The sequence below is a fragment of the Pan troglodytes genome, chromosome 19, assembly GCF_028858775.2.
Source record: "Pan troglodytes isolate AG18354 chromosome 19, NHGRI_mPanTro3-v2.0_pri, whole genome shotgun sequence".
Classification (NCBI taxonomy): Eukaryota; Metazoa; Chordata; class Mammalia; order Primates; family Hominidae; genus Pan; species Pan troglodytes.
The window spans coordinates 47,673,641-47,686,171 of NC_072417.2; the positions used below are offsets into that span (position 1 = coordinate 47,673,641).

Here is a 12,531-nt window from a genome sequence, read left to right on the forward strand (position 1 = left end):
ACATCCTGGTGGTCTTCCCATCCCTCCAATCCACTGTCCACAGGGGAGCCAGAGCGGGCTCACCCACACCTTGACCTGAGCCCCAACACGGAAGGCATGGGGTTCTGCCAGGCAACTCCAGAAGCAACTGCTCTGGGCCCATCCCTACACCTGGACTTCTGCCACATCTGCCCTCACCCTACCCAAGCCAGGGATGCCTTTGGCTTCCGCAGGCCCAGGATTGAGAGCCCACCCACCCTTTCTGCCACCCCACCGCAATGTACCAGGACGCCACCGGCAACAAACCTTCTGCTATGAAATATTTTTGAAAAGATCTTTACCATCTTGCTTTTGCATGATTTACATACCAGGAACTTACGTAATTTGGGATTGGCTGTGATTTCTCAACAAGCACCAAGAACTCCAGAGAAAGCCCTGTGGCCACCATATCACAAAGCACCCAGGACTTCACGATGAGTGACCCTGACCCTAGGAGATTCCCTTAAATAGATGGTAATTTCTGATGGCACATTTTCTTCTCAGATTTTGAAGCCAATACTTCTTTCCAGAACCTAAACTATTTGATGAGTCCCCCAAAAGCTCAGGGCCCCAGGCACGGCTCCACCCAACCCACCTGACCACCAAGGGCAGGCCCTGGCCCCACACAGTACCATGGTGATGCCCAGGCTCCAGACGTCGGACTTGACATTGTAGCCCTTCTGGTTCAGCTCTGGGTTGATCCTCTCAGGCTGCAGGAGGGAAGATTGAGGCCTGAACACCCGCCCCAGGTAAGCCCCCATGGCTAGGCCTTGCCTCCCAGTCCCCAAACTGAGCGCTCAGCTTAGCCCACCTGCCCATGTGACGGGGGAGGAAACTGAGGCTAGGAGGGCCTGGGTCATGCTTAGAAGGCCCAACCCTTGCATCGGTCTGACCCTACCTGGGAGCAGGCCCCTAAGGCCCTCCTCACAATGAGGGCGGGGCGGGACCTGCACAGTCCACCAGTGTCCTCCACAGAGGTGGTCCATGAGCTTATCACCCAACTGGGGCACTGTGGGGGTCAGTTAACAACGGGGTACAGAAGGGCTGCCCCTGGGCAGCAAGACACAGGTGGCCCCACTACAGTAGGAAACGCAGTGTGGGGAGGCTCTGCCCCTACGGACAGAGGGCATGGCCGGGGTGGCCAGCCTGGGCAGATCTCTCCCCGCCCCATCCTCTCCTGAGCCTGGGGGGCTTGGGGACCACTCACGGCCATGTAGGGCTTGCAGCCGGCATCCATCGTCTTGGCCACAGAGTCCACCAAGTAGCCACTGATGCCAAAGTCACACATCTTCACATGGCCCTCCTTGTTGATAAGGACATTGGAGGGCTTCACATCTGCCAGGGAGGGACATGCCTCAGCCACGTCTGTGGAGCACGACTGGAGGCAGGTGCCATGCTCTGCATAGCTGTGCCCCCCTCCCTCACCCAAGACCCCTCCTGTGCCCCCTCCCACGCCCCAGTGGGCAGGTTCCACCAGGGTCCCAAGGGTCGGACCAGGGAACTGAGGCTGCAAGAGGTGCCGGGCCAGCTGAGAGTCATACTTGGTCCTCAGGGAACAGCCAGGACGTGCCCAGCCCAGCCCGGCCACTGCAAGGAAGGCAGGACTCCAGGTGCTTTGCTGGGGGCACCGTGCCTGCATCCGCCCTCCAGATGTGAGGTCCAGTGAGAGCCTGGCTTGTGTGGGTGCTCCCAGAGGGCAGCAGGATCAATTAAAGCCTGGGAGGCAGGATCTGCGTGTTTGGACATGGAGTCCCCACAGACCAGCATGGGAGAGCAGCCCAGCAGGGATTCTCCATACAAATGCGCATAGGACACTCACATCCCCGTGCCCTCCATGGGGATGTGTGTAAAGATGGAAATGCACATAAAAAGGACCAGAAGGTTCCATGCCAACCGCCAACCACAGTGACCTGGGGGGCTGGGATGGGCACCCAGTGGACAATGGGAACTAAGCCTAATTCATTTTTTGAAAAGCAGTAAATCTGGAAAAATAGACTTGTGCTCAGCAGCAAAAAGGAACAAACCGAGACCACACCAGACCCAGGTGGGTCCAGAAACATCAAGCGAGGCTGATGTTCCAGAAAGGGCGAAACCAACCCACCGTGGGAAAACCAGACTTGTGGGTGCCTTAGGCACATGGGGGATGGCAGGGAAGGAGCCCAAGAGAACATTCTGGGAGGGGGTGAGAGAATTGTCCTGCATCTTGGAGGGAGGTGGTTGCATGGGTGTGAATATGATTATATGCACTCTATGCTGGAGTTTCACGATTTGTAAACTATACATCAGAACAGAACCCAGTCCACCTTTCTCAGGACAGAAGTCAAGCCAGTCCTTGCTTCGAGCACCAGCAAACCTGAGGGGAGGCAGCTGCAGGGCTGCAGGCGGAAAGCGGCTGGAACCCCATCGGGCACGTCACAACCTATCACCTCTCGGAGCCACAGTTGCTCATAGGGAGACGTCCACCCGCCTTGGCCTGGGATCCCTCCCACTGGCTACACCATGCCTGGGTGGCTGCCAGGCACTGACCTCTGTGGATCACCGACAGCTTGCTGTGCAGATGCTCCAGGGCCCGCACGATCTGGCGGTGGGGTGGGGAGGAGGGAAGAGACAGGACTCTGTTATTCCTGGTCACGTCAAAAACGACAGAGCAGTAAGACCCCATCCATGTCCACCTGTCTCCCGCTCCCGCTGCACAGGCTAGGCACCCTCTCACCCCAGCCTCCTGCCCTGTCCTGGCATTTGCCCCAGCATCCTAACAATCCTGGTGCAGACACACTCGGCCTCCTGCCTCCTCTCATCCTCCCAGGCTCACCTCCCAGGGAGCCATCATCACTGCCTGCCACACTCTTCTTGGGTAAAACCCAGCTCTTGGCAGCCTCCCTGTCCCATCTCCCCTCCCGTGGCAGAGCCAGTATTCTAGCAGCTTGGAGCCATTTCCCTTGGGAAGGCTGGGTGGGGAGCCTGAGGCAGGGGTTTATTGTAAATGTTTCCAGATGCAGTGAGGATTGAACCAGTCTCACTGGTTCTAGTTTCCTTTTTCCTTTGGCTACTGGAATGCTCAAGCCCAGTGTTGCTGACCTCCCTCAAGGACTTTTTAGACTCAAAAAGCCCACATTTTGGATGCTAACCTTTCCCCCAACTTAGCTTGTACCTCTGTGAGCTGCCCCAGGGCATTTTTAGTATGACGCTGTTGTAAATACTAAATTCCTTTTTTAAAAAATGATCTGGAACTCAAGAGTTGGAATCAATGGCTCAGACACCTGGATCTGCCAAATCTGTAGGGCTCCAGGAGCCCCAGGAGCGGAGGTCTCCTAAGCACAAAGGCTCTGGTCTGGGGTGGAGAAGGGCCTATGCAGGGCAGCTGCCCAGGTTCAGGGGGCACATTGATGCCCAGCTCTGCCCAAGACACCATCATCAGGCAGGCTCCCTGCCTCCTGGCAGGGCTGGGCCTCTGCCTATGCACCTAGGACCCCCCGCCAGCCCACCCAGGCCACTCACAGACACAGCAATCTCCCCAAGGATGTCCTCTGGAATTGTCATGTTTTTATCCAGCACCTTCCGGTAGAACTTGTCCAAGGATGTGTCCATGAGCTCCATGCAGATCCACACGTCTCCCTGTGGGTGACACCCAGAGCTCAGCCAGGCTGCCGGGCTGCCCGTGTCTGCACCACCTGCACTGCTTGCCCCAGCACCAGCCCCAGCCCCAGCCCCCTCCCCGACGTGTGCCCACCCACTCAGCCACAGTTCACCGGGCTCCCACCCACCACCCACTTGCCCGCTTCCCCCACCCTCCAACTCTGCCTGCACTGCCAGGTTCGGGCGCCAGCCTCCTCCATCTGATCCCTAATTCCAGGTGTCTCCAGGGAGGAGGAGGATTAGCACACAGCCTCGCTGGGTCCCTCCACCAGAGCTTCAGGATGCACCTGCACCAGCTCCATGGCAACAGCCGGCCCTGCTGACCGACAGACACCCTCATGCCAGCTGACCCTGGCAGATGGCTCCCTGCCTGCAAGGACCTGCTCCCTCTTCCCCAGTGAACTCCTGAGGACCCTCCTGACAGGAAGGTTGGGAGATGCGCAGGGGGCACCCGCAGGCTGCAGGGGCCCCATCGGCTAGGAGCTGGCACAGAGGATGCTGAGCTCTTCATGAGTGAAGAGTGAGGACAGGTGAAGCAGCCCTGACCTTGCCCGATTGCTGGACTCAGATGCCCTGACCCTGCCACAGCTCCTTGAGGGGCAAGTGACCAGTATGAGCCCAGCATCGCCTAGGCTCCCGGCCTCCCTGCTCACCCACACCCACCCGGCTTGGCGGAAGGCAGCTCCACTCTTCCAGCCTCAGTCACTCTCTCAGCACACACCCCATCCTGTCCACAAACCTAGAACCCAGAATCCAGATCTCGTATCTCCATGGCCGCTGCCTGCTTGGGCACCCCACGCCCCATATGCCATGCCCACGCCCTATATGCCATGGGGATGCGAATGGTCACACAGACAGAACTGAGTGCAGCCGAATGCCAGGCCCCAGGCCATGTCGTTTAACTTCCGTGTCAACTTTGGGAGGCACCCACAACCACCGGCCTCATTTGACTGACAAGGAAACTGAGGCACTGAGCAGGACAGTAACAGCCAAGAGGCGGGGGAGCCTCCTGCCAATATGCCAGGTGTCCCCAGCACCTGGCGTACTGGAGGGATTGAGTGACAGTGGGTTGCAGGCGACTGATGGGTGGGAGGTGGAGATCCCCAGCTGCATCACGCAAGGACGCACCTCTCTGAATAGTGCCCCGTAGAAGGTGACAGTGTAGAAGCAGTCGACCGTGCGCATGTTGATGTCCAGGTCCATGAGCAGCCGCTTCTGCTCCTGTGAGTTCACAGTGGCCCGGATCCGCTGCAGGGAAGGACTGCCATTCAGAGGTTGCCGTGGCAGAGGCCAACACCCACACTCAAGACAGGAGGGCCAGGAGCTCAGGGGGCCACTGCCCAGTGTGCCCCAAAAAGCCTAGCCTCAGTACTGATCACTGAGAGGGATAGGCAGGGCCCCATGGCAGAGCTCAGCCCGCCTCCTCCAGGGAGCCCTCCCAGCTGCCTCCAGGCCCTGCTCACCTTCACGGCCATGATGGTGCCGCTCTGGGCGTGCCGCACCTTCTCTACCACCCCATAGGCTCCACGGCCCAGTTCTGAGATGGTCACCAAGTCATCAGCCTCCACCTCAAAGTTCTTGAAGGATGGAAAAGAGAGTCAGTGGCCAGCAAGCTGGAAGCCAGTCCTCACCCCATGCCCAGTGGAGATACCTGGGCAGCATGAAGAGGACCAGCTGATTAGATCTGGGCTCAAACCTCATATCCACCGCTCCCTGCTGTGTGACCCTCAGCAAGTCACTTAACCTCTCTGAGCCTCACGTTGCCCTCTATAAAACAGGCACAGTGCCAACACCCCAAGGCTGCTATGGAGTGTGACTGAGACAAAATGCCCCACCAGCAGGCACAGCTCTGAGAAAGAGGTGCCCCGTCCCTCTTTTCCCGACCCCACTCAGCTGGCTAGAATGAGTCACTCATTCAGAAACTGTTTACCAAGCATCCACAATGTGTTTTGGGCACTAGGGACACAGTGACAATAAAACAAAAGTATTGCCTTCACAGATGTTTCCCTCTCTTGGGAGGGACACAAAAAGGAGTAAGCAAGTAGATGAACAGGACAGCAGATGGTGAGTGTCAGGGAGTGCGACAGCCTGGAGGGAGTATCGTCAAGGACAGGCCTAGGGAATGGGGTTTATGTTTTTTAGACAGAGTGTCACTCTCGTCACCCAGGCTGGAATGCAATGGGGTAATCTTGGCTCACTGCAACCTCCACCTCCTGGGTTCAAGCGATTCTCCTGTCTCAGCCTCCTGAATAGCTGGGATTATAGGCGCCTGCCACCACACCAGGCTAATTTTTGTATTTTAGTAGAGACAGGGTTTCACCACGTTAGCTAGGCTGGTCTTGAACTCCTGACCTCAGGTGATCTACCCGCCTCAGCCTCCCAAAGTGCTGGGCTTACAGGCGTGAGCCACCGTGCCCAGCTCTTTTTTTTTTTTTTGAAACGGGGTCTCACTCCGTCACCCAAGCTGGAGGGCAGTGGTACGATCATGGCTCACTGCAACATCCACCTCCTGGGTTCAAGCAATCCTCCTACCTCATACTCTCAAGTAGCTGGGGCCACAGGCACGCACCACCACGCTGACTAATTTTCTGTATTTTTGTACAGACAGGGTTTCGCCATGTTGCCTAGGCCTGGTCCCAAGCTCCTAGGCTCAAGTGATCCTCCTGCCTCAGCCTCCCAAAGTGTGGGGATTACAGGTGTGAGCCACTGCACCTGGCCTGGGAGTAGGGTTTCTGTTGGGAGGAACGGGGCATAGCACGGTCCCTGAGCCAGGATTCTGAATGGCTAGTGCCCTTCCGAGGCTTCTGGAAGCATAAAATGCAGGTTGCCCAGGTGCTGGCCTGAGGGAGTGATCCAGCGGGTCCAGGGCGGCCTAGGAGCCTGCATGTTCAATACTCTCCCCTAGGGCTAGGATGAGGTGCAGGGCCTTGCTCTCAGCTCAGAAACCTTCCTACCAGCTCTGGGCTCGCCAAGCTCCAGTCAGGCAGCCGATGGTCCTCATTCCCACCAGGAGGGTCAAAGAGTGGGTGGCCCAGGGCCACACAGCAGCAGCGCAGGACGAGGCTCTTCTCCAGAGCCTGACCCTCTCTGACCCCTCAGTCACCTCCCCCCAGAGTGGCCCTGCAGGGTCAGCTCTACCCGCTCGTCAGGTGAAGTGAGAGGCCCTGCAGGGGTGGCGGCTGGCACCTACTCTGTCTCCAATGGTGATGAAGGTCCGGGAGTCCAGGTTCCGGGGGGGTCTGTGGAGAAAGAAGACTCCGTGAGCTTCAGAGAAAACCACAACCTTCCCCAAGTGCAGCAGTAGATGGGCCAGTGTGGGGCCTGGCGTGGGGACAAGGTGCCTCCTGCCCCGGAGGCGCCTTCTCCGGCCACCTCCTCTCACTGGCTGCTGAGCATCTACACTGAGCTGGGCACGGCCTCATCGAGCCTCCAAGACAGGGTGAGAAGTGAGCAGAGCAGAGCAAATGGTGCCGCATGAACCCCCAGCAGCCGTCGCCTAGCTATACCCACAGCAGGGGCTGCCCAGGACAGGACGAGGTAAAGCAGGGCTGGCCCCACCTGCCTCTCACTCCTTCCACTGAGCCCTGTTCGGGAAGCCTCTCCAGGGTGAGCCAGGGAGAAACTGAGGCAGACTCACGTGGGGTTGGGTGCGGGTGGCTTGGACATGCAGGATATCCGTAGATCCTTCTTCCTCTTGGATTTTCCTAGAGTGGAGAGAAGGTGAGGCGTCTGGCCTATCCCTCGGCATCAATGTCCCCTGCACTCCCCTGAGTCATCAGGCCCTGGCCCACAAGGGTGCCAGCCTCTGCCATCACCCATGCCGGGAGCCCCCTCTCTCCAAGCCAGGCTGTTAGGCCTTCAAAGGGGGAAGGAGGCCCGCCAGCCCTGCAGCAGAGCAGAGCAGGACAGACCCAGGCCTGGAGGCTGGACTCCATGGCCTTATCTCAGCCCTGCCCACTGGGCACATCTTGAGTACCTCCCTGGGCCTCAGTTTCCCCATCTGTGAGGTGTCCTCACTGCCCTGCCTGACTAGCCAACGGGATGTGGGGTGAGAAAGGGCCCAGCGGGGGTCCAGCCAGCACCTGCAGCAGCCACTGTACAGGGGCTTCATAGCTGCAGGTAGCAGGATGGGGCTCATACTGCATCCAAGATGAGGAAGGCCAGGCCCCCAGAAAGGGCAACAGGCGGTGGAGCAGGCGGGGACTCCAGCCCAGGCTGCCCTCCAGGCTAGCTCTGCTGGGCCCTGCTCACCCTGGAGGCCGACACCCGATGCCCGTTTCTCTCCCTCCCCTGAAAAGCGCTGGCTCTCTCCCCTCCCCTGCACCGGGCAGGCCAGAGTCCCGGGGCAGTACCTTCCTCACTCCACCCCTAGGGACAGGCGAGAGGCCCCAGTGTCCACACCTCTCAGGCTGGCTACAAGAGCCTGGCCAGGTGCACAGCACTCAGCTGGTACTAACGGAGGGTCAGCATTTCTGGGGCTCCAGGCACAGTGGGGCTGGCATGCAGAGAGAGCTCCCTGTAGTCAGGGCCGCCCTTTGAAGAAGGCATAGCCGCCATTCCACAGGCAGGAGAAGCAAGGATCAGAGATGCCAGGGTCACCTGGTGCTCTGGCACCATCAGGCAGCAGGGCTGGGAGTGACACGGCTCCCGGAGACCACCCAGTACAGACATGCTGGCCACATGCCTGCCCTTGTGGGAGCTTCTGCCTCATCATTTCCCAAGCATGATCCTGCCACACCTTGGCCTTCACCCACCACCCCCCACTCACTGCTGCTGGCTCACCCTGGCTGCTGGTACTGGGGCTTGGAAACTGCCCATGGCCCTGCTGCCGCCTGCCAAGAAGACCCCAGTCTCTGAAGCCGCCTCCAAGCCAGGTTCAGATCCAGCCTTGGCCACGGTGCAACACAGACTTGTGGCCCCATCTGAGAGCCACGCACCGGGGCCCAGCAGCCAACCCAGCCCAGATGGAGGGCGAAGGGTGGTTACCGCTACTGGGAAGACAAGGCCAGAACAACAGGAAACAGAATAGCCTTGGCAGGGACAGGGGTCCCAGGGTCCATCCTGGGGCAGGTGGGCAGAGTGCAGGGGCCAGGCAAGCAGATACCTGCAGCCTTTCCACCAAAGCCACCCCGGGGACCCCGCTGCCAGGCCCCAGAGGCTTCAGGAAACAACAGCGTCCACAGACAGAAGCAGCAGCAGCAGCAGCAGCTGCCGCCACATGCACTGGGTGCCTGCCTGCTAACTGCTCACCCCATGAATCAATCGCCTAGTCACTACTCCTGTGTGCAGCGTTTTTATCTCATTTTAAGATGCAGCAACACCCTGGCTGTCAGGGACCGCATGGGTCTCACTGCGAGTCTGTCACAGCCACAGCACCGGCCACGGGCAGGGCCCTTCTCATCTGTGACTCCAGATACTCCCACAGCCCTACAGGGAGGGGCTCCCAACCTCACTTTACTTGGGGAACAGGCTCAGAGAGGTGAAGCCACTTGCCCCAGGCTGCACAGCAAGTCAGGGGTCTGGCCAGGAGTCACTCCTGAGTTTATTGACTCGCAGACCCCAACAGGCCAGGCCATGGCTCACAGCACCCTTGCCACAGGGAGCCCTCCCTGAGGCGGAAGGAGGGGCCCAAGTCTCGTGCTCAACAAGAAACGGCAACAGAGTCTGGAGAGGCAGAGGCTCAGCACATTCTAACAGGAAAAACCATGGCACACAGGGCCAGCAGCTTCTGAAGCCACTTCTATCCTGCCTCTGGGCCAAAGTCTCTGAACTTCTGAGGCTCTCAGCTTGGAGTGGCACAGCCGTGGTAAACTCCAGCTCTGCGACCCTGGCATGGTGCCCTCCTCTGCACCTTGGGTTCCTCATGTACAAAACAGCTCGAGGCAGAAATGCCACCCACCTGCCCCACACAGTGCTGCAGGACGAAGCAAGATCACGTCTGCAAGGTGCTCAGCACAGGGTTCACTGCGCAGATGGGGACCTGTTGTGGCCCATAAATGGTCACCATGGATATGACCAACCTCTCTGCAGAGGTGAAAAAAAAACTGCCCTAAGTAATGAGAATTATAGGTAGCTTTTATTCCTGATGTCAGGCTTCTTGTAACCAGAATATAAAATATTTTCTGTTAAAAATTAAAGCTCTGCACAGAGACCCTGGGCCTTGACCTTGCCCCCAGCCCCTTGAGTCCCACCCTTTCCCTGTGGGGTCCACGCCACACCCTCCCTGCACTCTCTCTGCTCTTGGTCCCTCTGGCCCCAGCCTGCCACCCACCTCATGCCTTGGGATTTGGGAATGTTGTATCATGTGCCCCCCCTTCACCAAGCCTCAGTTTCCCCACCTGTCAAGGGCACTTGCACATATGGGCTGGATGGGTGGGGACCATGCTCCTCGCAGGCCTGGGTGGTATATGGACTGGCCTCTGCATCCACCGGCCTGTTGGGGACACCGAGCCTGCATCAGGAGGGCCACAGGCTCCATGGGGAAGCCACCCAGCTGTCAGAGGGAGTGGGTGAGGCCGTCATGGAGACAGCCTAGAAACAGGCCTCAGGCTGCTGCAGACGTCAGAGCTGGGCCCAGATGGCCAGGCAGCCCAGGGCTGCCCAGGTGCAGCCGTTGTGGCGACCGTCACCACAACAAACAGAGGCTCTCGGCGGCCACTGGCAACCCACGATAAGCCCGCCTGTCCCGGCTCTCAGCACGGGGTGTCCTGGGGTGTCCTCCACATACTCCAGCCTCATAGCAGCCCCCAGGCAGGGGCAAGGAAACTGAAACTGACCAGAATTCAGCCACTGACCTGAGGCTACACCACAGGTAAAGAGAGGCACCCCCAGACTAGGACACAACTCTCACTGGCTGTGGCAGTTCTGCCCTATCTCCTCCCACTCACCCCCAACTAGAGCCCCTGACCCTTGAGTGAGCCCTTCTCTGAATGAGACACCTGCTTTCCCACCACAGGGCCTTCACACATGCCCTTCCCTCTGCCTGAAATGCTCTTCCCTGTGACTGTCCTAGCTGCTATGTGGTCTTGCCTTTCACCAGTTCAGAGAGGCTGCCTGACTGCGCAGGCCCCAGTGACCGGCTCTCCCTGTGGCCTGATGGCTTCTCTGCTGTGGAGTCCCACAGGTGGCCGTTCTGCAGTTACCATCTCAGAGAGCCAGTCAGCAGGTCACCTGTGAGCACTCACTCTGGAGCCAAGGCCTGGGCTCAACTGCAACTCTGCCCCTTCCTAGCTGTGTGCCCTCAAGCAAGTGGCTTCACCTCTCTGGACATATATAAAGCGGAGACTACAGACAAACCTCCCCGGGTTATCAGCGCCATGCCGTAGCAGTGCCTGGCGCGTGGAGATTAGATGGGGCCATCTGGAAGTGCACAGCTCCCAAGAGAACACCACCCTCATCCCCAGACCACCCCTGTCCACCCTCTCAGTGACTCCACAAGGGAGTAGGGGAGGTTCACTTATCTGTTGTACCAAGCATGCGGGAGAAGAGGCGACTTAGAGAGGCCACATGGTGGGCGTCTGGTGAGGAGTGGCCATAAATGCAGGTCTGTCTGGCTCCAACGTCCAAACAGCAACAGCCTGAGGGCAGAGCCCCCACTTCGGCTGCTCCCTCTAGCCTGGGCCTGGGAAGACCAAGCTGTGTGACCCTCTAAGGGTCACCCACAGGGGCAAGATGACAACCCCTCCTTGCAGCCCCTGCTCCGCCTCCACTCATAAAGTCAGCCCCACACCATGCCACGTGCAGGAGCATCACCAGGTTTCTGACGACAGAAGTAATCCCTGCTCCTAGTTCACTGCCCTCACCTGACTTCCGGATGTTCCAGGAGGTCCCTGTTCTACTGCAGAAGTTCTGGGCCTGCCAGGGAAGGAGCCACAAGGGCTGGGAGATGTGAGAAGTAAGAGGCGCCGCCCTGCCCCAGGCCACCTCTATTCCGCAGGGTCCCTCAGAGGGACAGCAACAAGGCCAATGCGCTCCATGGCACGGGGGAAACTGAGGCCCCGAGAAGTGGGCACAGGCTTTTGCGTGGGCAGATGTACCTCGACAGTGTGGATGGATGTGTTTGGCTGTGACCTGCCAGACACTGGCCCCTCTCCCCAGGACAGGTGCCATCAGAGGTCCTGAGGTGCTGCAGGCACCACTGCCAAGCACCTGTGGGCAGCAGGGGGTGGCCATGCACCTTCAGGCAGGGCCCCTTGCCCTGAGGTTCTGGGGGCCCTGTCCTGGGCTCTGGAGAGGATGCAGGACAAGGGGAAGGTTCTCCCATCTAACCAAGTGCCTGCTCCATGCCAGGCCCAGGCTGTGCCATCTGGCCTCATACACGGCCACTGCAGGCCCTACCTTCTCTATCCTCACCTTGTAGGTGTGCAGCAGGCTAGGGTGAGGAGGAGTGACCAAGGCTCTGCCCTCCACAGCCCTGCCCTGCCTCTGCCCGGCTGTGCAAGGCCACCTGGCCAGGGCCTGGCCTCCAGGCCCTCACACCCTCCCCACCTCTCTACCCTACAGGGACTTCCTCACCTGCAGAGAACTGGGGACCCCCAGACTATCTACCTGGCAGCACCCCCTCCCCGGTGATGCTCCAGACCAGCATGGCTCGGGAGCACCCCTAACATCTGGGGGGGAGGCCAGATGCTCAGCTGCACAGGGGCAACCATGGCTGCCAGAGCGTCCTCCTGCCCAATGCCAACAGCCCAGCAGAGACAACCATGGCCCGCCTGTAACATGGAACCACTTGTGCTTTGGAGGGAAGGACGTAGGGAAGGGCCAGAGGCACGGGCCTCGCTGGAGAGGGAAGGAGGCAACACGGGAGGACCCTGGGCAGAGTGGCTGGGGCACAAGGCATGTGGAAAGACAGGGGGCCCACGGCAGGTGGCTGCGGGC

General features: G+C 59.3%; 1 protein-coding gene across 9 annotated transcripts in view; it reads right to left on the minus strand.

Moving 5' to 3' along the window:
- The window catches only part of LOC107972404 (dual specificity mitogen-activated protein kinase kinase 3), a 35,991-nt gene that overhangs the window by 9,438 nt on the left and 14,022 nt on the right, over window positions 1-12,531 (minus strand). For 4 of the 9 annotated variants that reach the window (XM_063799688.1, XM_024350413.3, XM_063799685.1 and 1 more), the window contains 8 exons: window positions 7,292-7,358; window positions 6,845-6,893; window positions 5,118-5,231; window positions 4,783-4,902; window positions 3,517-3,633; window positions 2,545-2,596; window positions 1,226-1,353; window positions 651-728 (listed from right to left, as the gene is read on the minus strand). In XM_063799688.1, coding sequence (XP_063655758.1) covers window positions 651-728; window positions 1,226-1,353; window positions 2,545-2,596; window positions 3,517-3,633; window positions 4,783-4,902; window positions 5,118-5,231; window positions 6,845-6,893; window positions 7,292-7,320 — 687 coding nt within the window. In that variant the 5' untranslated portion in view covers window positions 7,321-7,358. Of the gene's footprint in view, window positions 1-613; window positions 729-1,225; window positions 1,354-2,544; window positions 2,597-3,516; window positions 3,634-4,782; window positions 4,903-5,117; window positions 5,306-6,844; window positions 6,894-7,291; window positions 7,359-9,553; window positions 9,679-9,992; window positions 10,088-12,531 lie in introns of all 9 variants that reach the window. The other 5 variants (XM_024350417.3, XM_063799686.1, XM_063799687.1 and 2 more) reach the window with 5 other exon arrangements.